Raw genomic sequence first — 24,728 nt, 5'->3', positions numbered from 1 at the left:
ATCAAGTGATCTCTCTCCTGCCATCCATCTCCATCCTCTGACGAACAGAGGCTAGGGACACCATTCTTACCCATCCTGGCTAATAGCCATTTATGGACTTAGCCACCATGAATTTATCCAGTCCCCTTTTAAACATTGTTATAGTCCTAGCCCTCACAACCTCCTCAGGTAAGGAGTTCCACAAGTTGACTGTGCGCTGCGTGAAGAAGAACTTCCTTTTATTTGTTTTAAACCTGCTGCCTATTAATTTCATTTGGTGACCCCTAGTTCTTGTATTATGGGAATAAGTAAATAACTTTTCCTTATCCACTTTCTCAACATCACTCATGATTTTATATACCTCTATCATGTCCCCCCTTAGTCTTCTCTTTTCCAAACTGAAGAGTCCTAGCCTCTTTAATCTTTCCTCATATGGGACCTTCTCTAAACCCCTAATCATTTTAGTTGCTCTTTTCTGAACCTTTTCTAGTGCTAGAATATCTTTTTTGAGGTGAGGAGACCACATCTGTACACAGTATTCAAGATGTGGGCGTACCATGGATTTATATAAGGGCAATAATATATTCTCAGTCTTATTCTCTATCCCCTTTTTAATGATTCCTAACATCACACCCACCACCTCGGTACTTGAGGCTCAGGTGATCTTCAGTGGGATTCTACCTGTCCCTAGGGAAGGGCGACAAAGGGGTGACAGGATGGTGATGATAAATAGTTGGCTCAGTGAGTGGTGCTATAAGGAGGGCTTTGGGATGTATGGGCACTGGGAGGCTTTCGGGGACAGAGAACTGTTCTCATGGGATGGGCTCCACCTGAGTAGGGAAGGAAATAGACTTCTAGGAGGGAGGCTGGCTCAACTGATCAAAAGAGCTTTAAACTAGGAATTGAGGGGAGACGGTTGGGAGATGTCCAGTCACTCTCCACGCCAAATTTAAACATTGAGAGGGAGGACAACAGGATAAGAATGGATATAGCCAGAGGGAGGGGTTTGGAGGTAATGGAGAGGGGGGGATGGATACTAGACCAATAGGTCATACTGGTGGTACTGAGTCCCTACCAAATTGGGTAACAAAGGTGAGAGAAGCCAAACAGCAAAAATTAGGATGTTTGTTCACCAATGCGAGAAGCCTAGGTAACAAAATGGAGGAATTGGAGCTCCTGGTCCGAGAATTGAAACCGGATATCGTAGGAATAACCGAAACATGGTGGAACGGTAGTCACGACTGGAGTACAGGTATGGAAGGGTATGTGCTGTTTAGGAAAGACCGAAACAAAGGTAAAGGTGGGGGAGAAGCATTGTATGTCAATAATGAGGTGAACTGTAATGAAATAACTAGTAATGGAATGGATAATACAGAGTCTGTTTGGGCAATGGTCACATTAGGGAAGAAAACTACTAGAGCCTCCCCTGGGATAGTGATTGGGGTGTGCTATAGACCGCCGGGATCTAGCCTGGATATGGATAGAGAACTCTTTAATGTTTTTAAGGAGGTAATTACTAATAGGAACTGTATGATAATGGGAAACTTTAACTTCCCGGATATAGATTGGGGAACAAATGCTAGTAATAATAATAGGGCTCAGCTTTTCCTAGACGTGATAGCTGATGAATTCCTTCATCAAGTAGTAGCTGAACCGACGAGGGGGGATGCCATTTTAGATTTGGTTTTGGTGAGTAGTGAGGACCTTGTTGAAGAAATGGTTGTAGGGGACAACCTTGGCTCGAGTGATCATGAGCTAATTCGGTTCAAAATAAACGGAAGGATAAACACAATTGCATCTGAGACTAAGGTTTACGATTTCAAAAGGGCTAACTTTACAAAATTAAGGCGACTAGTTAGGGAAGTGGCTTGGACTAACATATTTAGGGATCTAAAGGCGGAAGACGCCTGGGATTATTTCAGGTTGAAGTTGCAGGAGCTGTCAGAGGCCTGTATCCCGAGAAAGGGAAAATGGTTCGTAGGTAGCAGTTTTAGACCGAGCTGGATGAGCAAGCGTCTCAGAGGGGTGATTAAGAAAAACAGAAAGCGTACAGGGAGTGGAAGATGGGAGGGATCAGCAAAGAAACCTACCTTATGAAGGTCAGGGGGTGTAGGGATGCAGTGAGAAAAGCCAAAAGCCGGGTAGAGATGGACCTTGCGAAGGGAATTAATACCAATAGTAAAAGGTTTTTTAGCCATATAAATAGGAAGAAAACTAAGAAAGAAGAAGTGGGACCGCTTAAAACTGTAAACGGAGTGGAGATCAAGGATAAGCTAGGCATGGCACAATATCTAAATGAATATTTTGCCTCGGTCTTTAATAAGGATAATGAAGGGCTTAGGAATAGTGGCAGAGTGACTGATGGGAATGAAGGTACGGGGTTGGAAATTACAGTATCCGAGGTAGAAGCCAAACTTGAACAGCTTAACGGTAGTAAATCCGGCGGCCCGGATAATCTTCATCCTAGAATATTAAAGGAATTGGCGAGTGAAATTGCAAGCCCGTTAGCGATAATTTTTAATGAATCTCTGAACTCGGGGGTTGTACCGTTTGACTGGAGATTAGCTAATATAGTTCCTATTTTCAAGAAGGGGAAAAAAAGTGACCTGGGTAACTACAGGCCTGTTAGTTTAACATCTGTAGTATGCAAAGTCATGGAAAAAATATTAAAGGAGAGAGTAGTTACGGACCTTGAGGTCAATGGCAATTGGGACAAATTACAACATGGTTTTACGAAAGGTAGATCGTGCCAAACCAACCTGATCTCCTTCTTTGAGAAAGTAACAGACTTTTTAGACAAGGGAAATGCGGTGGATCTAATATATCTTGATTTCAGTAAGGCATTTGATACGGTACCGCATGAAGAATTACTGGTTAAATTGGAAAATATGGGGATTGAAATGAAAATCCAGAGGTGGATAAGGAACTGGTTAAAGGGGAGACTGCAGCAGGTCGTATTGAAAGGTATTGAAATCTCCCTCAGGTTGGAGGGAGATTACCAGTGGAGTTCCTCAAGGTTCAGTTTTGGGTCCGATCTTATTCAATCTATTTATCACTGACCTCGGAACCAAAAGTAGGAGTGGGCTGATAAAGTTTGCGGAAGACACGAAGTTGGGAGGTATTGCCAATTCGGAGAAGGATCGGGATATCCTCCAGGGAGATTTGGATGACCTTGTAAACTGGAGTATTACTAATAGGATGAAATTCAATAGTGAGAAGTGTAAGGTTATGCATTTAGGGATGACTAACAGGAATTTTAGTTATAAGCTGGGGACGCACCAGTTGGAAGTAACGGAAGAGGAGAAGGACCTCGGAGTCCTGGTTGATCGCAGGATTAGTATGAGTCGGCAATGTGATGTGGCCGTTAAAAAAGCTAATGCGGTCTTAGGATGCATTAGGCGAGGTATTTCTAGTAGAGATAAGGAGGTGCTAGTCCCGTTATACAAGGCGTTGGTGAGACCTCATTTGGAGTACTGTGTGCAGTTTTGGTCTCCCATGTTTAAGAAGGATGAATTCAAACTGGAACGGGTACAAAGAAGGGCCACTAGAATGATCCGAGGAATGGAAAGCCTGTTGTATGAAAAGAGACTTGAGGAGCTCGGTTTGTTTTCCTTAACCAAAAGAAGGTTGAGAGGAGATATGATTGCTCTCTTTAAATATATCAGAGGGATAAATACCAGGGAGGGAGAGGAATTATTTCAGCTCAGTACTAATGTGGACATGAGAACAAATGGATATAAATTGGCAGTCGGGAAGTTTAGGCTTGAAATTAGACGAAGGTTTCTAACCATCAGGGGAGTGAAATTCTGGAACAGCCTACCGAGGGAAACAGTGGGGGCGAAGGACCTCTCTGGCTTTAAGTTTAAGCTTGATAAGTTTATGGAGGGAATGGTTTGATAGGATAACACTATTTAGTCAATAGGTCAATAACGTGCCGCCACTGGTAATTAGTACCGAGGGTCAATGTTGGGATATTGAAAGTCTTTTTCCCGAGTGTCTGGCTGGAGAGTCTTGCCCGCATGCTCGGGGTTCAGCTGATTGCCATATTTGGGATCGGGAAGGAATTTTCCTCCAGGGTAGATTGGCAGTGGCCCTGGAGGTTTTTCGCCTTCCTCCGCAGCATGGGGCAGGGGTCGCTTGCTGGACGATTACCTGCTACTTGAAGTCTTTAAACCAGGATTTGGGGACTGCAACAGCTGAGTCAAGGGAGAGAATTATTTCAAGAGTGGGTGGGTCAGCTTTTGTGGCCTGCATTTTGCGGGAGGTCAGACTAGATGATCATAATGGTCCCTTCTGATCTTAAGTTCTATGATTCTATGATTGTATGAGTAACACACAGGGGAAACTGAGGCACTTGCAGTGTTCAGACAAAACATTGAGAACATTCCCACTTCTTCCCCCTTCCCCACGGGAATGAGGAGGAGTCATTGACAGTAACAGGGAACAAATGTATGCAGGAGTGAATGGCCAGTAGCTGAGTGGGAACCAGGCATTTCTCTAAAGCAGCTGGTTCTGGCCCTGCCAGAGACGGGAACCGGCTGGGCTGGGACATGGGCTGAACCCAGCTGGCAGTTCCAGTCTGATAACCAGTGTCGCAACACCCACACTGTGACCCCCCGCATGGCACCATTGTGGCTTTAGCACCCAGTTCCCTTCCCAGAAAAGCCCCCGCAGCACCGCATAGCAGGCTCCACGGCTCGGAGTGTGGTCAGGGCCAGCGCCATGTTGAGGGGGCAAGAGGGGGCAGTTCTCTGGGGGTGGGGCCGTTCGAGGGGGCAGTTCTGGGGGGGCTGTTCTGGGGGTGTGTGAGAGGGCAGTTCACAGGGGTGGGGCCGTTCGAGGGGGCAGTTCTGGGGCGGGGCCGTTCTGGGGTGGGAGAGGGCAGTTCACGGGGCGGGGCCGTTCGAGGGGCAGTTCTGGGGCGGGGCCGTTCTGGGGTGGGAGAGGGCAGTTCACGGGCGGGGCCGTTCGAGGGGCAGTTCTGGGGTGGGGCCGTTCTGGGGTGGAGAGGGCAGTTCACGGAGGTGGGGCCGTTCGAGGGGGCAGTTCTGGGGGCTGTTCTGGGGTGTGAGAGGGCAGTTCACAGGGGTGGGGCCGTTCGAGGGGCAGTTCTGGGGCGGGGCCGTTCTGGGGGTGGGGAGGGCAGTTCACGGGGCGGGGCCGTTCGAGGGGCAGTTCTGGGGTGGGGCCGTTCTGGGGTGGGAGAGGGCAGTTCACAGGGGTGGGGCCGTTCGAGGGGCAGTTCTAGGGGTGGGGCCGTTCTGGGGTGGGAGAGGGCAGTTCATGGGGTGGGGCCGTTCGAGGGGCAGTTCTGGGGTGGGGCCGTTCTGGGGTGGGAGAGGGCAGTTCACAGGGGTGGGGCCGTTCGAGGGCAGTTCTGGGGCGGGGCCGTTCTGGGGGTGGGAGAGGGCAGTTCACGGGGCGGGGCCGTTCGAGGGGCAGTTCTGGGGCGGGGCCGTTCTGGGCGTCGGAGAGGGCAGTTCACGGGGCGGGGCAATTCGAGGGGCAGTTCTGGGGCGGGGCCGTTCTGGGGGTGGGAGAGGGCAGTTCACAGGGGTGGGGCCGTTCGAGGGGCAGTTCTAGGGGTGGGGCCGTTCTGGGGGTGGGAGAGGGCAGTTCACAGGGGTGGGGCCGTTCGAGGGCAGTTCTGGGGTGGGGCCGTTCTGGGGTGGGAGAGGGCAGTTCACAGGGGTGGGGCCGTTCGAGGGGCAGTTCTGGGGTGGGGCCGTTCTGGGGGTGGGAGAGGGCAGTTCACGGAGGTGGGGCCGTTCGAGGGGCAGTTCTGGGGGCCGTTCTGGGGGTGGGAGAGGGCAGTTCACGGGGCGGGGCCGTTCGAGGGGCAGTTCTGGGGCGGGGCCGTTCTGGGGTGGGAGAGGGCAGTTCACGGGGCGGGGCCGTTCGAGGGGCAGTTCTGGGGCGGGGCCGTTCTGGGGTGGGAGAGGGCAGTTCACAGAGGCGGGGCCGTTCGAGGGGGCAGTTCTGGGGGGCGGGGCCGTTCTGGGGGGGTGAGCGAGCGCAGTTGTGGGGGCGGGGCCATTGGGCGGTTGGGGGGGCGAGGCCGTTCTGGGGGGCGGTTGGGGGGGCGGGGCGAAGTCTCGCGCCCGCCGGCCCGTGGCGGGGTCCCGCCCACCGCAGCCGTTGCGGGCTTGCTAACCGCCGGGGGGGCTCGCGGTGGGTGCGGCCGGGTCCTCCCTGCCCCCCGCCCCCCCACAGCTCGGGTCCCCCCCCGGGTCCTCCCTGCCCCCCGCCCCCACAGCTCAGGTCCCCCCTCCTCCCTGCCCCATGGCCCCACAGCTCAGGTCCCCCCCCCCCACAGCTCAGGTCCCCCCTGTCCTCCTGCCCCCGCCCCCCAGCTCAGGTCCCCAGGTCCTCCTGCCCCCGCCCCCACAGCTCAGGTCCCCCGGGTCCTCCCTGCCCCCGCCCTCCCCACAGCTCAGGTCCCCCGGGTCCTCCCTGCCCCGTCCCCACAGCTCAGGTCCCCCAGGTCCTCCTGCCCCGCCCCCTCCCCACAGCTCAGGTCCCCGGGTCCTCCTGCCCCCGCCCCCTCCCCACAGCTCAGGTCCCCGGGTCCTCCCTGCCCCCGCCCTCCCACAGCTCAGGTCCCCGGGTCCTCCCTGCCCTCCGCCCCCACAGCTCAGGTCCCCCAGGTCCTCCCTGCCCCCGCCCCCTCCCCACAGCTCAGGTCCCCCAGGTCCTCCCTGCCCCCGCCCTCCCCACAGCTCAGGTCCCCCGGGTCCTCCCTGCCCCCCGCCCCACAGCTCAGGTCCCCGGGTCCTCCCTGCCCCCGCCCCCACAGCTCAGGTCCCCAGGTCCTCCTGCCCCCGCCCTCCCAGCTCAGGTCCCCAGGTCCTCCTGCCCCCGCCCCCTCCCCAGCTCAGGTCCCCAGGTCCTCCCTGCCCCCGCCCTCCCCCAGCTCAGGTCCCCCCGGGTCCTCCTGCCCCCGCCCTCCCCCAGCTCAGGTCCCCAGGTCCTCCCTGCCCCCGCCCCCTCCCCAGCTCAGGTCCCCCCCGGGTCCTCCCTGCCCCCGCCCCCTCCCCAGCTCAGGTCCCCAGGTCCTCCTGCCCCCGCCCTCCCCCAGCTCAGGTCCCCCGGGTCCTCCTGCCCCCGCCCCTCCCCCAGCTCAGGTCCCCGGGTCCTCCTGCCCCCGCCCTCCCCAGCTCAGGTCCCCAGGTCCTCCCTGCCCCCGCCCTCCCCAGCTCAGGTCCCCCCGTGTCCTCCCTGCCCCCGCCCTCCCCAGCTCAGGTCCCCAGGTCCTCCCTGCCCCCGCCCTCCCCCAGCTCAGGTCCCCAGGTCCTCCTGCCCCCGCCCCCTCCCCAGCTCAGGTCCCCAGGTCCTCCCTGCCCTCCCCACAGCTCAGGTCCCCCAGGTCCTCCCTGCCCTCCGCCCCCAGCTCAGGTCCCCAGGTCCTCCCTGCCCCCCGCCCCCAGCTCAGGTCCCCAGGTCCTCCTGCCCCCGCCCCCTCCCCCAGCTCAGGTCCCCCGGGTCCTCCCTGCCCCCGCCCCTCCCCAGCTCAGGTCCCCCGGGTCCTCCCTGCCCCCGCCACCACCCCAGCTCAGGTCCCCCGGGTCCTCCCTGCCCCCGCCTCCCCCAGCTCAGGTCCCCCGGGTCCTCCCTGCCCCCGCCCTCCCCCAGCTCAGGTCCCCCAGGTCCTCCTGCCCCCCGCCTCCCCCAGCTCAGGTCCCCCGGGTCCTCCTGCCCCGCCCCTCCCCCAGCTCGGGTCCCCCGGGTCCTCCCTGCCCCGCCCACCCCCAGCTCGGGTCCCCGGGTCCTCCCTGCCCCCGCCCTCCCCCAGCTCAGGTCCCCCGGGTCCTCCTGCCCCCGCCCTCCCCCAGCTCGGGTCCCCCGGGTCCTCCCTGCCCCGCCTCCCCCAGCTCAGGTCCCCCGGGTCCTCCCTGCCCCCGCCCTCCCCAGCTCGGGTCCCCCGGGTCCTCCCTGCCCCCGCCTCCCCCAGCTCGGGTCCCCCGGGTCCTCCTGCCCCCGCCCCCTCCCCCAGCTCGGGTCCCCCGGGTCCTCCTGCTCCCGCCCCCTCCCCCAGCTCAGGTCCCCAGGTCCTCCCTGCCCCCGCCCCCACAGCTCGGGTCCCCCGGGTCCTCCCTGCCCCCGCCCCACAGCCCGGGTCCCCCGGGTCATCTCTGCCCCCCTCCCCACGCTGCCCCCAGCTCGGGTCCCCCGGGTCCTCCCTGCCCCCGCCCCTCCCCACAGCTCGGGTCCCCGGGTCCTCCCTGCCCCCGCCCCCACAGCTCCGGTCCCCCGGGTCCTCCTGCCCCCGCCCTCCCCACAGCTCGGGTCCCCCGGGTCCTCCCTGCCCCGCCCTCCCCCAGCTCGGGTCCCCGGGTCTTCCCTGCCCCCGCCCCCTCCCCAGCTCAGGTCCCCCGGGTCCTCCCTGCCCCCGCCCCCTCCCCAGCTCGGATCCCCCGGGTCCTCCCTGCCCCCGCCCCTCCCCAGCTCAGGTCCCCGGGTCCTCCCTGCCCCCGCCCCCTCCCCCAGCTCGGGTCCCCGGGTCCTCCTGCCCCCGCCCTCCCCCAGCTCGGGTCCCCTCGGGTCCTCCTGCCCCCGCCCCCTCCCCAGCTCAGGTCCCCCGGGTCCTCCGTGCCCCCGCCCCTCCCCAGATCGGGTCCCCCGGGTCCTCCGTGCCCCCGCCCCCTCCCCAGCTCGGGTCCCCCGGGTCCTCCTGCCCCCGCCCCTCCCCCAGCTCGGGTCCCCCGGGTCCTCCTGCCCCCCCGCCCCACAGCTCGGGTCCCCGGGTCCTCCTGCCCCCGCCCCACAGCCCGGGTCCCCGGGTCCTCCCTGCCCCCGCCCTCCCCCCAGCTCGGGTCCCCGGGTCCTCCCTGCCCCCGCCCCTCCCCCAGCTCGGGTCCCCCGGGTCCTCCCTGCCCCGCCCCTCCCCACAGCTCGGGTCCCCCGGGTCCTCCCTGCCCCCGCCCCTCCCACAGCTCGGGTCCCCCGGGTCCTCCCTGCCCCCTCCCCTCCCCACAGCTCGGGTCCCCCGGGTCCTCCCTGCCCCCGCCCCAAAGCTCGGGTCCCCCGGGTCCTCCTGCCCCCGCCCCCCCAAAGCTCGGGTCCCCCGGGTCCTCCCTGCCCCCGCCCTCCCCACAGCTCGGGTCCCCCGGGTCCTCCTGCCCCCGCCCCCCCAGCTCGGGTCCCCGGGTCCTCCCTGCCCCCCCCGCCCCCAGCTCGGGTCCCCCGGGTCTTCCTGCCCCCGCCCCCCCAGCTCGGGTCCCCCGGGTCCTCCTGCCCCCGCCCCTCCCCCAGCTCGGTCCCCCAGGTCCTCCCTGCCCCCGCCCCCTCCCCAGCTCGGGTCCCCCGGGTCCTCCCTGCCCCCGCCCCCAGCTCGGGTCCCCCGGGTCCTCCCTGCCCCCGCCCCCAGCTCGGGTCCCCCCCCGGGTCCTCCCTGCCCCCCGCCCCCCCCAAAGCTCGGGTCCCCCCCCGGGTCCTCCCTGCCCCCGCCCCCACAGCCCGGGTCCCCGGGTCCTCCCTGCCCCCGCCCTCCCCACACACCTGCCCCCAGCTCGGGTCCCCCGGGTCCTCCCTGCCCCGCCCCTCCCCAGCTCGGGTCCCCCGGGTCCTCCCTGCCCCCTCCCCAGCTCGGGTCCCCCGGGTCCTCCTGCCCCCGCCCCTCCCCACAGCTCGGGTCCCCGGGTCCTCCCTGCCCCCGCCCCTCCCCACAGCTCGGGTCCCCCCCCGGGTCCTCCCTGCCCCCGCCTCCCACACCCTGCCCCCAGCTCGGGTTCCCCCGGGTCCTCCTGCCCCACCCTCCCCACAGCTCGGGTCCTCCTGCCCCCGCCCTCCCCCCAGCTCGGGTCCCCCGGGTCCTCCCTGCCCCTCCCTCCCCACAGCTCGGGTCCCCCGGGTCCTCCCTGCCCCCGCCTCCCCACACACCCTGGCCCCCGGGTCCTCCCTGCCCCCGCCCTCCCCACACACCTGGCCCCCGGGTCCTCCCTGCCCCCGCCCTCCCCACACACCCTGGCCCTCCCCACAGCTCGGGTCCCGCCCGGGTCCTCCCTGCCCCCGCCCTCCCCACAGCTCGGGTCCGCCCGGGTCCTCCCTGCCCCCGCCCTCCCCACAGCTCGGGTCCCCCGGGTCCTCCCTGCCCCCGCCCTCCCCACAGCTCGGGTCCCCCGGGTCCTCCCTGCCCCCGCCCTCCCACAGCTCGGGTCCCCCCCGGGTCCTCCCTGCCCCCGCCCTCCCCACACACACCGTGGCCCCAAGTGCCCCCATAGCTCGGGTCCCTCCCGGGTCCCCCCTGCCCATCTGCCACCCCACCACACACACTGGGTCCCCTCCGGCCCCACTCTGCCCTCCTTCCCCCCAGGGCCTGCCCGCACCCCACTTACTCTGCCCCTCTACTCCCATCCCTCCCCCAGGCTTCCCCCACTGCCCCTCTTGTCCCCCCCAGGACCTGGCCCCCCCAAGCCCCTCTCATTCCAATCCCCAACTTTATCCCTGCCCCTCAAGGTCCCCATCCCTCGGCCCTACTCCTTCAGCCCCAGTGCTCTGTCCCCTCCCCTCTGCCCCATCACCTACCATCCCCAGCTCCCCATTACCTACCCCTGCCATGCCCCGACCCTTCAGCCCCAGGGCTCTGTCCCCCAGTGCCCCTGCACCCACCCCTGCCCCTCCAGCCCCAGTGCTCTTCTCTCTCTCCCAGTGCCCCCATCACCTGGTGCCCCCAGCTCCCTTCACCCACCACTTGCCCTGCCCTACCAGCGCCCAGTGCTCTGTCCCTTCCCAGTGCCCCAGCACCTACTGCCCCCATCCCCTGCCCTCCAGCCCCAGTGCTCTGTCCCTTCCCCAGTGCCCCAGCACCTACTGCCCCCATCCCCTGCCCTCCAGCCCCAGTGCTCTGTCCCTTCCCCAGTGCCCCAGCACCTACTGCCCCCATCCCCTGCCCCTCCAGCCCCAGTGCTCTGTCCCTTCCCCAGTGCCCCCATCACCTGGTGCCCCCCAGCTCCCCTTCACCCACCACTTGCCCTGCCCTACCAGCGCCCAGTGCTCTGTCCCCTTCCCCAGTGCCCCCAGCACCTACTGCCCCCATCCCCTGCCCCTCCAGCCCCAGTGCTCTGTCCCCTTCCCCAGTGCCCCCAGCACCTACTGCCCCCATCCCCTGCCCCTCCAGCCCCAGTGCTCTGTCCCTTCCCCAGTGCCCCCAGCACCTACTGCCCCCATCCCCTGCCCCTCCAGCCCCCAGTGCTCTGTCCCCTTCCCCAGTGCCCCCATCACCTACTGCCCCCATCCCCTGCCCCTCCAGTCCCCAGTGCTCTGTCCCTTCCCCAGTGCCCCCATCACCTACTGCCCCCATCCCCTGCCCTCCAGCCCCAGTGCTCTGTCCCTTCCCCAGTGCCCCCATCACCTACTGCCCCCATCCCCTGCCCTCCAGCCCCCAGTGCTCTATCGCCTTCCCCAGTGCCCCCAGCACCTACTGCCCCCATCCCCTGCCCCTCCAGCCCCAGTGCTCTGTCCCCTTCCCCAGTGCCCCCATCACCTACTGCCCCCATCCCCTGCCCCTCCAGTCCCCAGTGCTCTGTCCCCTTCCCCAGTGCCCCCATCACCTACTGCCCCCATCCCCTGCCCTCCAGTCCCCAGTGCTCTGTCCCCTTCCCCAGTGCCCCCCTCACCTGGTGCCCCCATCCCCTGCCCCTCCAGCCCCCAGTGCTCTGTCACCTTCCCCAGTGCCCCCATCACCTGCTGCCCCCCAGCTCCCCTTCACCCACCGCTTGCCCTGCCCTACCAGCGCCCAGAGCTCTGTCCCCTTCCCCAGTGCCCCCCATCACCTACCCTCCCACCTCTCAGTGCCCAAACACCTACCCCTCCACTCATCTACACTTCATCCCACTACCCAGCATCTCCAGTTCCCCCATCACCTACCTCTGTGCCTCATCACCTACCACACCTCCACCATCTACTCTCCCTGCCCCATCACTCACACTGTAAGGGACCAGTGCGAAGGCACTTTGGCCTAGTGGTCACAGCTGGGCTGGGGCCTATACGTCAGGGATGATAGTCAGTGAGCAGAAGTCAGAGGAATCACTAGAGCTGGGTTCAGTAAGCAAGAGTCAGCTGGGATCAGAGACCATGCCAAGGTGAAGTCTGGTGTCAGGCTCTGCAGACCTGGGTTCTAGTCCACCAATCTTTAATTGTCCCTCTTCTTCAGGGGCACGCTTCCTCTGGATGGGCACTGGGCTTGGTTTATCCAGGTGGTCCAGATGAAACCTTTTTACTGGTCAGGGCATGGACATGGGCAGTGAGTTCCCAGGAGTGTTCTTCAGTCCTCCCAATTATTTAGGGAGTACAGTCTCCTTCTCTGCACTATAGAGTCAAGGACAGCGTGGACCATATATTCCTCATCTTTGGAAAAGAGAAGACTGAATGGGGACATGATAGCAGTTTTCAGGTATCTAAAAGGGTGTCATAAGGAGGAGGGAGAAAACTTGTTCATCTTAGCCTCTAAGGATAGAACAAGAAGCAATGGGCTTAAAGTGCAGCAAGGGAGGGTTAGGTTGGACATTAGGAAAAAGTTCCTAACTGGAACTAAACACTGGAATAAACTGCCTAGGGAGGTTGTGGAATCTCCATCTCTGTAGATATTTAAGAGTAGGTTAGATAAATTAGTCAGTCTATCAGGGATGGTCTAGACAGTATTTGGTCCTGCCATGAGGGCAGGGGACTGGACTTGATGACCTCTCGAGGTCCCTTCCAGCCCTACAATGTATGAATCTATGAATGCCTTTGGAGATGGACTGGCAGGGGTGGCTGTTGGGATCGATCAGGAAAAGGGTCCTATGTGTTAGGTTTCAGGAGGGATAAGTGGAAAAATGACTGAGATCGAAGGAGCTGCAATTTGAAGGTGACAGGGTTGATTTGCTAACCTATCCAGAAGGGTCCAAGGAACTGGTGGTCAAGCATGTGAGATGGCCTGTTTGTATGAAGACGTGTTGCTGCAAGTCAGACTTTTTGGCCCACTGTGAAAGCTGGGTCTTCCTGGTGTAGATAGTCTGCGTACCACTTATATTCCATTTTTGTGTCTTCGAGGTGGTCCTTAAGCTCCTCCTGGATATGATTAATTTATTGGATCCAGTTGGAAGCGGCTGGATTCGGGGAGGCTGCTGGCAAGGCCAAGTGGAACCTGTGATTTTCATAGAAGGTGCTCTGCCCTGTGCAGGCCTAGTTAGTGTTCGATGAGAACTGGTTCTCCCTTCTTCCTCTGCCGAGTTATCTTGATGGTAGTTGACAAAGCACCTTAGGTATTGCTCTAGTACTTGGTTCACCCTCTCTGTCTGCCCATTTATGTGTCGGGTGGTATGTGGAGAAGGTAAAAGCATGAATGTCCATTAGCTGAAGTGCTTCACACCAGAAGTGAGAGACAAACGGCAGGCCTCTGTCTGAGGTGATATGATCCAAAAGCCCACGAAGGCAGACCACATGAACCACTAAGAGTCAAGCTGTTTTTTCAGCAGAGGGCAGCCTGTTACAGGGGATGAAGTGCACTGTTTTGGTCAGTTGGTCTATAACAATTAAAGCTACTGTGTGGCCATCAGAGTCAGGGAGTTCCACTATGAAGTCCATACTGATTGAGGCCCATGGTACAGGTGGGGTCTCCAGGGGTACGAGGGTGCCGAGGGGCTTAACAGGAGGCATCTTGGTCCGTGCACACAAGTCACAAGAGTCAACATAGTCCTGGACTTTAGCTTGCGTATGGGGCCACCAGAAGAAACAGGAAGCCGTGTGGAAAGTCTTAAGGAGGCCAAAATGTCCTCCCCATGGAGTGTCATGGCAGAGATGGAGCACTTCTAGCCAGGGGAATGTGTGTGTGCCTATTGAGGTAGGTGATCCCATCCTGTGTGGAGCATTGCATTTTGGTTCTGGCTCTTGTTTGCGCAGACTGTTCTGTCATCTCCTGGAATAATGGATTGCCCCACAAAGCGGATCAGATTAGATCAAGCAGGTCTTGGTGGATTTTGACAAGAAGGAAGTTCTGAGGTTTTGGGAGACAGAATGGTTCTTGGTTAGGCTCTTCGCCTTCTTGGTATTGACTTTCCTATTCCTGGTTCCTGAGTGATAGGTGATGATGAAATCAAACTGAGAGAAGAATAACGCCCATCTGAGGTGTCTTTGGTTCAAGGCTCAAACCTTAGGCAGATATTCAGAAAAGACTTGACCTGGGTGTTTGGGTCCCTTGAGGAGATGGTGCCATTCTTCAAAGGCTGATTTAATTGCAAGTAGCTCCTTATCTAATATCACATCATTCTGTTTGGCAGAGTTGAGTTTTCAGGAGTAGTAGGCACAGGGGTGCAACACTTGCTGTGGACCATGCCTCTGAGAGAGTATGATCCCAATGGCTACACTGGAGGCATCAGCTTCCACTGTGAATGCTTGGGCTGGGTCTGGGTGTGCTAGATGGAAGTGGTGGTGAAAGCAGCTTTGAGCTGTTCAAAAGCATGATGAGCTTCAGGTGTCCAAACAAATTTGACAGCCTTGTGGAGGAGGGGGGCTGTTTGCCCTGAGAAGTCTGGAATGAACTGTCAGTAAAAATTTGTGAAGCCCAGGATTGGGGGACCTGGGCACTGCCCAACTGCAGATGGCTTCCACCTTCTGGGGGTCCATCTTGATGCTGTCTGAGGAAAGGATGTAACATAAGAACATAAGAACGGCCGTACCGGGTCAGACCAAAGGTCCATCTAGCCCAGTATCTGTCTACCGACAGCGGCCAATCCCAGGTGCCCCAGGGGGAGTGAACCTAACAGGCAATGATCAAGTGATCTCTCTCCTGCCATCCATCTCCATCCTCTGACGAACAGAGGCCAGGGACACCATTCTTACCCATCCTGGCTAATAGCCATTTATGGACTTAGCCACCATGAATTTATCCAGTTCCCTTTTAAACCCTGTTATAGTCCTAGCCTTCACAACCTCCTCAGGTAAGGAGTTCCACAAGTTGACTGTGCGCTGCGTGAAGAAGAACTTCCCTTTATTTGTTTTAAACCTGCTGCCTATTAATTTCATTTGGTGACCCCTAGTTCTTGTATTATGGGAATAAGTAAATAACTTTTCCTTATCCACTTTCTCCACATCACTCATGATTTTATATACCTCTATCATATCCCTGTCACGGAGTGTGGGGGACCCAGGCCCTTCACCCCCGTGCTCCCTACGATTCACCAGGACTCTCAGCCAGCCAGTAAAGCAGAAGGTTTATTTAGACGACAGGAACACAGTCCAACACAGGTCTTGCAGGCACAGATAACCGGATCTCCCCGGTTAGGTCCATCTTGGGGGGCCTCACAGCCCCCCCCCCCCGGGGATCAGAGCTCGGTCTCCCTGCTCCCCTCTCTCCTTCAGCCAACTACCATCTCCCAGTCCTCTCCGGCCCCTCCTCTCTCCTCCGCCTCTTTCCTTTGTCTCCCCTGGCCAGAGGTGTCACCTCCCCTCCCCCAGGCCCAGCTCAGCTCACAGTTTAAAATTCCTGCATCTCACCTAAACCTCTGGCTTTCCCCTCCCCCGCACAGACAGTCTGTGCTTCCTACTCCATCACACCTCTCCCCCCTCCGAGACTGAACTGAGCGGGGTCACTCCAGCCAGTGACCCGGGGAAGTTCGGACCCACCTACAACCTTATGCCGCCCACGCCCTCTCCCCACCCCAGTACCGCTGGGGTGCACCCTGGGTCGGGGCCTTTCCCCCACGTTCCAGTCTGCGGGGCCGTGATTCGGGCTCTCTCGGTTCAGAGCCCCCCTTCTGACCCTGGCCCCCCTCTGGACAGGCCCCTCAGGGCGGGGTAAGGGCCTTACAGCCATCTCCCCCCTGTCCCGGGCCTTCCTCCCCCTCTGGCAGAAGTCACAGGAGCGGCAGTGCTGCCGGACATGGGCAAAGACCCCAGGCCAGTAATAGTTCTGCAGCAGCCGCTGCTGGGTACGCCAGGCTCCCTGGTGCCCTGAGGGGGGGATGTCATGGGCCCGGCACAGCAGCTGGCGGCGATACTCCTGGGGTACCACCAGCTGCCTCCTGATCCCCCCCTGACTCCATCTTCCCTGGGGGAGCCCATTCTCGATACAGGAACCCCTTCTCCCACAGGAACCTTTTCCGGCCACCTCGTCCCATGGTCTGTCCCCCCCCCCGTGGTTGGCCAGGTCCCTTATCCTCCGCAAGGAGGGGTCTTTGTGAAGAAGCAGGGACTGTCTGTGTGTGTGGTAGGCAGAGACAGGTATGCAGCTGTAACATGAGCCTGGCCTGGGGGAGGGGAGGTCTCACCTCTGGCTGGAGGTAGACAAAAGGGAACGGGGGAGTGGAGGCATTGCTCGGTTTTGGGAGCTGGGAGGTGGGTTTCAGGGGATCCTAGGCTGGGATCCAAGTACCCTGAACCCCCCCGAAAGGCCAGATTGAGGGGTCCTGGCTCTGCACACAAGCTGGGCTGTATCCTGCGTTCCTGTTGTTCAATAAACCTTCTGTTTTACTGGCTGGCTGAGAGTCACTGTGGGTACCAGGAAGAGGGGTGCAGGGCCGGACTCCCCCACACTCCGTGACAACTGGTGGCAGCGGTGGGATCGGCAGCACCCCGTGGACGGCGCTTCCTGCAGTAAGTGACTGGGGAGCAGTAAAACGAAGGGGCGATTCACCCCTGGGAGAGTGTGGCCAGAGAGCAGGACTTTGCAGTAACAGGGTCCCCCCGGGGGATCACAGCGAGCGAGCCCAGGGACGAAGGAATCTGCAGCTCGACCCTGGCAGAGAGGTGGTGACCTCAAGGACTGGCACACTAGGGGTCCCCCTGGAACCCGTGGGGAGTGGCGAGCACCCCGGCCTGCGAGCGGCTAGCAGGAAGATGTATTCCCAGAAGCGTAAGTGTGAGCTGGTGGAGCTGTGCAAGCAGGGGGGGCTGCGCCATGGGAAGCTCACCAAGGCCCAGCTGATTGCCCGGCTGGAGGAGAGAGATCGCAGGGATGAACCGGTCCCGGTCTCTGAGGGAAGCAGCCGGGCAGATGCAGCGCAGGCCCCAGTGTCTGTACCCGCTGGGAGTGGCCAGTCGGCGGGTGAGAGCTCCTCGAGACCCCCCACCCCTAGGCCTAGGGGGAGGGGGAGGAGGAGCCCAGCTACGGAGGGCACCGTGACCCCCCCGACCAGCAGGGGATCGTCCCGGCGACGCTCGGCCTCCGTGGAACTCAGGCGGCTGGAGTTGGAGAGAGAGATCAAACGGATGGAGATGGAGATGGAGGAGCGTAAGGAGCTGAGGGCATATGAGGAAAGACAAAGCCAGCGTGAATACGAGGCGAGAGAGAAGGAGAAGCAACAGCAGCGTGAATTCGAGGCGAGAGAGAAGGAGAAGCAGCGTGAATTCGAGGCGAGAGATAAGGAGGAGCAGCGCAGACATGAACTGGCCCTGGCCCAGCAGAACAACAGGAGACCCCGGCGGTGAGTGAGGGGGCCCAAGCCTATAAAGAGCTTCGATACGAACTTCCTGGCCCCGCAAGGAGGGGAGGACATAGACACCTTCCTGACGGCCTTTGAGAATGCCTGCGCTGCACCAGGTTGACCCTGCAGACAGGATCCGCGCCACCCTTACTGGACTCCACCGCCGTGGAGGTGTACAGCCGAATGAAAGGAGGAGGCGCGGGACTACAACCTGTTCAAAGAGGCCCTGCTCCGCGAGTTTGGGCTGACCGGAGATGTACCGAAGAGGTTCCGGGTCAACGTAAGACCCGGAGGTCACATACCTGCAACTGGTCAAGGCGCCGCCCGCAAGTGGACGGCTGGGGCCCAAACCAGAGAGGACCTGCTTGACCTAGTCGTACTGGAGCACCTGTATGATCAGTGCCCAGCTGACCTGAAGCAGTGGCTGATGGACCAGAAGCCGGAGAACCCGCAGCATGCAGGCCGGCTGGCCGACCAATACCTGGACAGTCGGGCAGGGGATGGCAGGGAGGAGTCTCGAGGGAGCAGATCTGCCTCCACGCAGAGAGAGTCACCATGGGACTCCCAGCGGGCCTATGGAGAACCCCACAAAGGGAACGCCCAGCGTCAGGTCCACCCGACCGCGAGGGGACCCACGAGACATGGGCTGCTTCCACTGTGGCCAGCAAGGCCACATACGGGCCCAGTGCCCCAAGCTCAGAGACAGACCGAGCAGACCCAACCCGCCGAGGGTTGACTGGGTACAGACCCAATTGGATGAGGGGCAACCTGCCCAAGAGAGGGGGGCTGGCAGCGTCCCACCTGGGGAGGAGGGAGGAGGGCCCCCGGTCAGCGCCTCTGGGGGGCTGGATGCTCCGGTCCCAAGGGGCTGCTACAGGGTGGCCACGGGGCTGCCCCTCCGGAGCAAGTGCCTTGTTCCCCTGGAGGTGGATGGGAAGAAGGTCACTGGGTACTGGGACACCGGCGCAGAGGTGACGCTGGCCCGGCCCGAGGTGGTGGGCCGCAATCGGATGGTGCCTGATACCTACCTGTCCCTGATGGGCGTGAGCGGGACCCCATTCAAGGTGCCTGTGGCGAGGGTGCACCTGAAGTGGGGGGTCAAGGAGGGCCCCAAGGATGTGGGAGTGCACCCCCATTTGCCCACAGAGGTGCTGATGGGGGGGGACCTCGAGACCTGGCCCGGCAATACCCGGGGTACCCTGATTGTGACCCGTAGTCAGAGTCGGCGCAGGGCTCTGCACCCTGACAACGGGGAAAGTACTCTGCCCGAGTGCCCAGCGGGGAGGGAACGCCCAGAGACACGACCCAGAGAGGCTGCGGCCTCAGACCCAGCCGGTGAGAGAGAGCAGATCCCCATCCCTGCCCCAGCTGCTGAGTTCCAGGCCGAGGTGCAGAAGGATCCCTCCTTGCAGAAGCCCAGGGACCGGGCCGACCTCAATGCAGCGCAGACCATGAGGAGAGGTTGCAAGGAGAGGTTCCTGTGGGAGAAGGGGTTCCTGTACCGGGAATGGGCTCCCCCCGGGGAAGTGGAGTCATGGGGGATTAGGAGGCAGCTGGTGGTTCCCCAGAAGTTTCGCCACAAGCTGCTGTACCTGGCCCATGACATCCCCCTCGCAGGGCACCAGGGAATCCGGCGCACCAGGCAGAGGCTGCTACAGAACTTTTACTGGCCTGGGGTCTTTACCCATGTCCGGCAGTACTGCCAATCCTGTGACCCCTGCCAGCGGGTGGGAAGGCCGGGACAAGGGGAAAGCAGCTCTGAGGCCTTTGCCCATCATAGAAGAGCCTTTCCAGAAGGTGGCCATAGACATGGTGGGACCTCTCAGCAAGGCGACCCGGTCAGGGAAAAAATACATCCTGGTGGTGGTAGATTTTGTCACTCGCTACCCCGAGGCGGTGGCCTTGTCCTCTACCGAAGCAGACACCGTGGCGGATGCGCTGCTGACCATTTTCAGCCGGGTGGGATTCCCCCAGGAAGTCTTAACGGACCAGGGGTCCAACTTCATGTCGACCCTGCTCCAGTCCCTGTGGAAGAAATGTGGGGTCCGACCCAGCTGGGCCTCAGCATACCACCCCCAGACCAACGGGCTGGTGGAGAGGTTCAACGGGACGCTAAAGATGATGCTAAAAACATTCATGCACCAGCACCCACAGGACTGGGACAAGTACTTACCTCACCTGCTGTTTGCGTACAGGGAAGTACCCCAGGAGTCTACTGGGTTCTCGCCGTTCGAACTGTTATATGGAAGGCGGGTAAGGGGGCCCCTGGACCTGATGAGAGACGAATGGGAGGGGAAGGCCGCTCCCGATGGCGAGTCAGTGGTGGAGTATGTCCTGACCTTCCGGGAAAGACTTACCGAGCTCATGGGCCTGGCCAGGGAGAATCTGGCCCGAGCCCAGAGGAAGCAGAAGGTCTGGGGGATCAAGTGATGGTTCTCATCCCCGTGAGGAAAAACAAACTCCAGGCTGCCTGGGAAGGGCCCTTCAAGGTTGTCAAGCAACTAAATGAGGTAAACTATGTGGTGGAGCTGTCGAACCGGGCTCACCACCGCCGGGTGTACCATGTGAATATGATGAAGCCATATTATGACCGAGGGAATATGGTGTTGGCCGTGTGTGGCCACTGGGAGGAGCCGGGGGATGACCCTTTAGTGGACCTATTCCCAGGGACAAAGGCTGGGTCCCCTTGAGGCGATTCCCTCTCAGATCAGCTGACCCGGCTCAGCAGGCTGAGATCAGAGGGTGCTGCATCTGCACCGACAGTTGTTTTCCAACCAGCCTGGGCGCACTAACTTGACCGTCCACCGGGTGGAGACTGGGGCACACCCCCCGATACGCTGCTCCCCTTTTCGGGTTACCGGGAAGACTGCCCAGGACCTGGAAAGGGAGGTCAGGGACATGCTGGCTTTAGGGGTGATCCAGCCGTCCGCCAGCCCCTGGGCCTCCCCAGTGGTGCTGGTCCCCAAGAAGGACGTCGATCCGGTTCTGTGTGGACTATCGAAGCTCAATGCCATCACTGTATCTGATGCCTACCCCATGCCAAGGCCTGACGAGCTCCTAGACAAGCTGGGAGGGGTACCTCACCACCATGGATCTTACAGGGCTACTGGCAAGTGCCGCTGGACGCAGATGCCAGGCTGAAATCGGCCTTCATCACCCCTGGGGCTCTATGAGTTTCTGACCCTGCCCTTCGGCCTCAAGGAGCGCGGCCACCTTCCAGCGCCTGGTGGATCAGCTGCTGAGGGGGATGGAGAGTTTCGCTGTGGCGTATATTGATGACATCTGCGTCTTCAGCCAGACCTGGAAGGACCACGTGTCCCAGGTTAGACAAGTGCTGGACCGACTCCGGGAGGCTGGGTTAACCGTCAAGGCTGAGAAGTGCAAGGTGGGGATGGCTGAGGTATCTTACCTGGGCCATCGGGTGGGGAGCGGCTGCCTAAAGCCGGAACCGGCCAAGGTAGAGGCGATCAGAGACTGGCCCGCTCCCCAGACCAAAAAGCAGGTCCAGGCCTTTATCGGGATGGCGGGGTACTATCGAAGGTTCGTGCCCCACTTTAGCGCCATAGCCGCCCCCATCACTGAGCTGTGCAAGAAGGGGAAGCCAGACAAGGTGGTCTGGACTGAGCAGTGCCAGCAGGCTCTCCAGGCGCTGAAGGAGGCTCTGCTCAAAGGCCCAGTTCTGGCAAACCCAAACTTTGACAAGCCCTTTATGGTGTTTACCGACGCCTCAGACACGGGCCTGGGGGCGGTGTTGATGCAGGAGGATGAAAAGGGGGACAGACACCCCATCGTGTACCTGAGCAAGAAGTTGCTACCCCGGGAGCAGAACTACGCAGCCATCGAGAAGGAATGCCTGGCCATGGTGTGGGCCCTGAAGAAACTGGAGCCCTATCTCTTTGGGCGCCACTTCACCGTGTACACCGACCACTCTCCCCTGACCTGGCTGCACCAGATGAAAGGAGCCAACGCCAAGCTCCTGAGGTGGAGCCTGCTCCTGCAGGACTATGACATGGACGTGGTCCACGTGAAGGGAAGTGCCAACCTGATAGCGGACGCGCTGTCCCGGAGAGGGGGCCCCGAACTTCCCCGGGTCACTGGGCAGTGACCCCGCTCAGTTCAGTCTCGGAGGGGGGAGAGGTGTGAAGAAGCAGGGACTGTCTGTGTGTGTGGTAGGCAGAGACAGGTATGCAGCTGTAACATGAGCCTGGCCTGGGGGAGGGGAGGTCTCACCTCTGGCTGGAGGTAGACAAAAGGGAACGGGGGAGTGGAGGCATTCCTCGGTTTTGGGAGCTGGGAGGTGGGTTTCAGGGGATCCTAGGCTGGGATCCAAGTACCCTGAACCCCCCCGAAAGGCCAGATTGAGGGGTCCTGGCTCTGCACACAAGCTGGGCTGTATCCTGCGTTCCTGTTGTTCAATAAACCTTCTGTTTTACTGGCTGGCTGAGAGTCACTGTGGGTACCAGGAAGAGGGGTGCAGGGCCGGACTCCCCCACACTCCGTGACAGTCTTCCCGCACCGCGGCCTGGTACTCAGCCGCTGGGGCAGGGCCGGGGATCTGTTCTCTCTCACCGGCTGGGTCTGAGGCCACAGCCTCTCTGAGCCCTGTCCCTGGCCGTTCCCTCCCCACCGGGTCAGGGTCCGGTGTCTCGGCCAAAGTACTTTCCCCGGGGTCAGGGTGCAGAGCCCTGCGTCGACCCTGACTACGGTTCACGGACAGGGTACCCTGGGTGTTACTGGGCCAGTCCTCGAGATCCCCCCCATTAACACCTCTGTGGGCAAATGTGGGTGCACTCCCACGTCCTTGAGGCCCTCCTTGTCCCCCCACTTTAGGTGTACCCTCGCCACAGGCACCCTGAATGGGGTCCCGATCACACCCCTCAGGTTCAGGTAGGTGTTGGGCACCATCTGATCTGAGCCCACCACCTGCGGCCGGGCCAGCGTCACCTCTGAGCCCGTATCTCAGTACCCAGTGACCTCCTTCCCGTCTACCTCCAGGGGAACAAGGCACTCGCTCCGGAGGGGTAGTCCCGTGCCCACCCTGTAAACCCCAAACTCAGGGCTGGGAGCATCCAGCCCCTCGGAGGGGTCAACCCAGGGCCCCCCTCCCTCCTTCGCAGGGGTTACGCGGCCCGCCCCCCTTTCCTGCGAACGCTGCTCCTCATCCGGCTGGGTCTCTACCAAATTGACCCGGTGTGGGGTTGGTCTGCTCAGTTTGTCCCGGAGCTTGGGGCACTGGGCCCGTACGTGGCCCGGTTGGCCACATTGATAGCAGCCCATGTCTCGTGGGTCCCCTCGAGGGGGACGGCTGGACCTGACGCCAGATGCTTCCCTTTGGTGGGGGCCCTCCCTCGGCTCCTTCTGGGAGGTCCCATGGTGACTCTCTCTCTGCGTTGCGGCAGACCTGCTCCTTCGAGACGCCTCCCTGCCATCCCCTGCCCGACTGTCCACAAACTCGTCGGCCAGCCGGCCTGCATGCTGCAGATTCTCCGGCTTCTGGTCCATTAACCACAGCTTCAGGTCCGACGGGCACTGCTCATACAGGTGCTCCAGTACGACTAGGTCAAGCAGGTCCTCTCTAGTTTGGGCCCCAGCCGTCCACTTGCGGGCGTACCCCTGCGCCCGGTTGACCAGTTGCAGGTATGTGCCCTCCCGGGTCTTATGTTGACTCCGGAACCTCTTCCGGTACATCTCCGGGGTCAGCCCAAACTCGCGGAGCAGGGCCTCTTTGAACAGGTTGTAGTCCCGCGCCTCCTCCCCTCTCATTTGGCTGTACACCTCCACGGCGGTGGAGTCCAGTAAGGGGGTGAGGCACCGGATCCTGTCTGCAGGGGCAACCTGGTGCAGCTCGCAGGCGTTCTCAAAGGCCGTCAGGAAGGTGTCTATGTCCTCCCCCTCCTTACGCGGGGCCAGGAAGTTCTTATCAAAGCTCTTTGTAGGCTTGGGCCCCCCCTCACTCACCGCAGCCGGGGCCTCCCTGCTTTTCAGCTGGGCCATGGCCAGCTCATGGTTGCGCTGCTTCTCCCTGTCCTCGTATTCACGTTGCTTCTCCTTTTCCCTTTCCTCGAATTCACGTTGCTTCTCCTTTTTCCCTTTCCTCGAATTCACGTTGCCTTTGTCTTTCCTCGTATGCCCTCTGTTCCTTACGCTCCTCCATCTCTTTCAGTTGTATCTCTCTCTCCAAGTCCAGCCGCCTGTGCTCCACGGAGGCCGAGCGTCGCCGGGACGATCCCCTGCTGGCCGGGGGGGTCACGGTGCCCTCCATAGCTGGGCTCCTCCTCCCCCTCCCCCTAGGCCTAGGGGTGGGGGGTCTCGAGGAGCCCTCATCCGCCGACTGGCCACTCCCAGCGGGGACAGACACTGGTGCCTGCGCTGCATCTGCCCGGCTGCTTCCCTCAGAGACAGGGACCGGTTCATCCCTGCGATCTCTCTCCTCCAGCCGGGCAATCAGCTGGGCCTTGGTGAGCTTCCCATGGCGCAGCCCCCCCTGCTTGCACAGCTCCACCAGCTCACACTTGCGCTTCTGGGAATACATCTTCCTGCAGGCCGCTCGCAGGCTGGGGTGTTCGCCACTCCCCACGGGTTCCAGGGGGACCCCTAGTGTGCCAGTCCTTGAGGTCACCACCTCTCTGCCAGGGTCGAGCTGCAGACTCCTCCGCCCCTGGGATCGCTCGCTGTGATCCCCCGGGGGACCCTGTTACTGCAAAGTCCTTCTCTCTGGCCACACTCTCCCAGGGGTGAATCGCCCCTTCGTTTTACTGCTCCCCAGTCACTTACTGCAGGAAGCGCCGTCCACGGGGTGCCGCCGATCCCACCGCTGCCACCAGTTGTCACGGAGTGTGGGGGACCCAGGCCCTTCACCCCCGTGCTCCCTACGATTCACCAGGACTCTCAGCCAGCCAGTAAAGCAGAAGGTTTATTTAGACGACAGGAACACAGTCCAACACAGGTCTTGCAGGCACAGATAACCGGATCTCCCCGGTTAGGTCCATCTTGGGGGGCCTCACAGCCCCCCCCCCCGGGGATCAGAGCTCGGTCTCCCTGCTCCCCTCTCTCCTTCAGCCAACTACCGTCTCCCAGTCCTCTCCGGCCCCTCCTCTCTCCTCCGCCTCTTTCCTTTGTCTCCCCTGGCCAGAGGTGTCACCTCCCCTCCCCCAGGCCCAGCTCAGCTCACAGTTTAAAATTCCTGCATCTCACCTAAACCTCTGGCTTTCCCCTCCCCCGCACAGACAGTCTGTGCTTCCTACTCCATCACAATCCCCCCTTAGTCTCCTCTTTTCCAAGCTGAAGAGTCCTAGCCTCTTTCATCTTTCCTCATATGGGACCCTCTCCAAACCCCTAATCATTTTAGTT

At 60.9% G+C, this 24,728-nt stretch overlaps 1 protein-coding gene across 7 annotated transcripts in view; it reads left to right on the top strand.

Annotated features, from left to right (window-relative positions):
* Positions 1 to 6,089: 6,089 nt before the first annotated feature.
* The window catches only part of DNHD1 (dynein heavy chain domain 1), a 238,199-nt gene continuing 219,560 nt past the window's right edge, over positions 6,090 to 24,728 (top strand). For 5 of the 7 annotated variants that reach the window (XM_039529697.1, XM_039529705.1, XM_039529693.1 and 2 more), the window contains exons 1-2: positions 11,680 to 12,059; positions 12,292 to 12,370. In XM_039529697.1, the coding sequence (XP_039385631.1) occupies positions 11,974 to 12,059; positions 12,292 to 12,370 (165 nt within the window). In that variant the 5' untranslated portion in view covers positions 11,680 to 11,973. Of the gene's footprint in view, positions 6,151 to 11,679; positions 12,060 to 12,130; positions 12,371 to 24,728 lie in introns of those variants that run through there. The other 2 variants (XM_039529722.1, XM_039529729.1) reach the window with 1 other exon arrangement.

Source organism: Mauremys reevesii, linkage group 1 (genome assembly GCF_016161935.1).
Source record: "Mauremys reevesii isolate NIE-2019 linkage group 1, ASM1616193v1, whole genome shotgun sequence".
In the NCBI taxonomy this organism is placed as follows: domain Eukaryota; kingdom Metazoa; phylum Chordata; order Testudines; family Geoemydidae; genus Mauremys; species Mauremys reevesii.
This window is presented reverse-complemented; position numbering and strand designations above follow the sequence as displayed.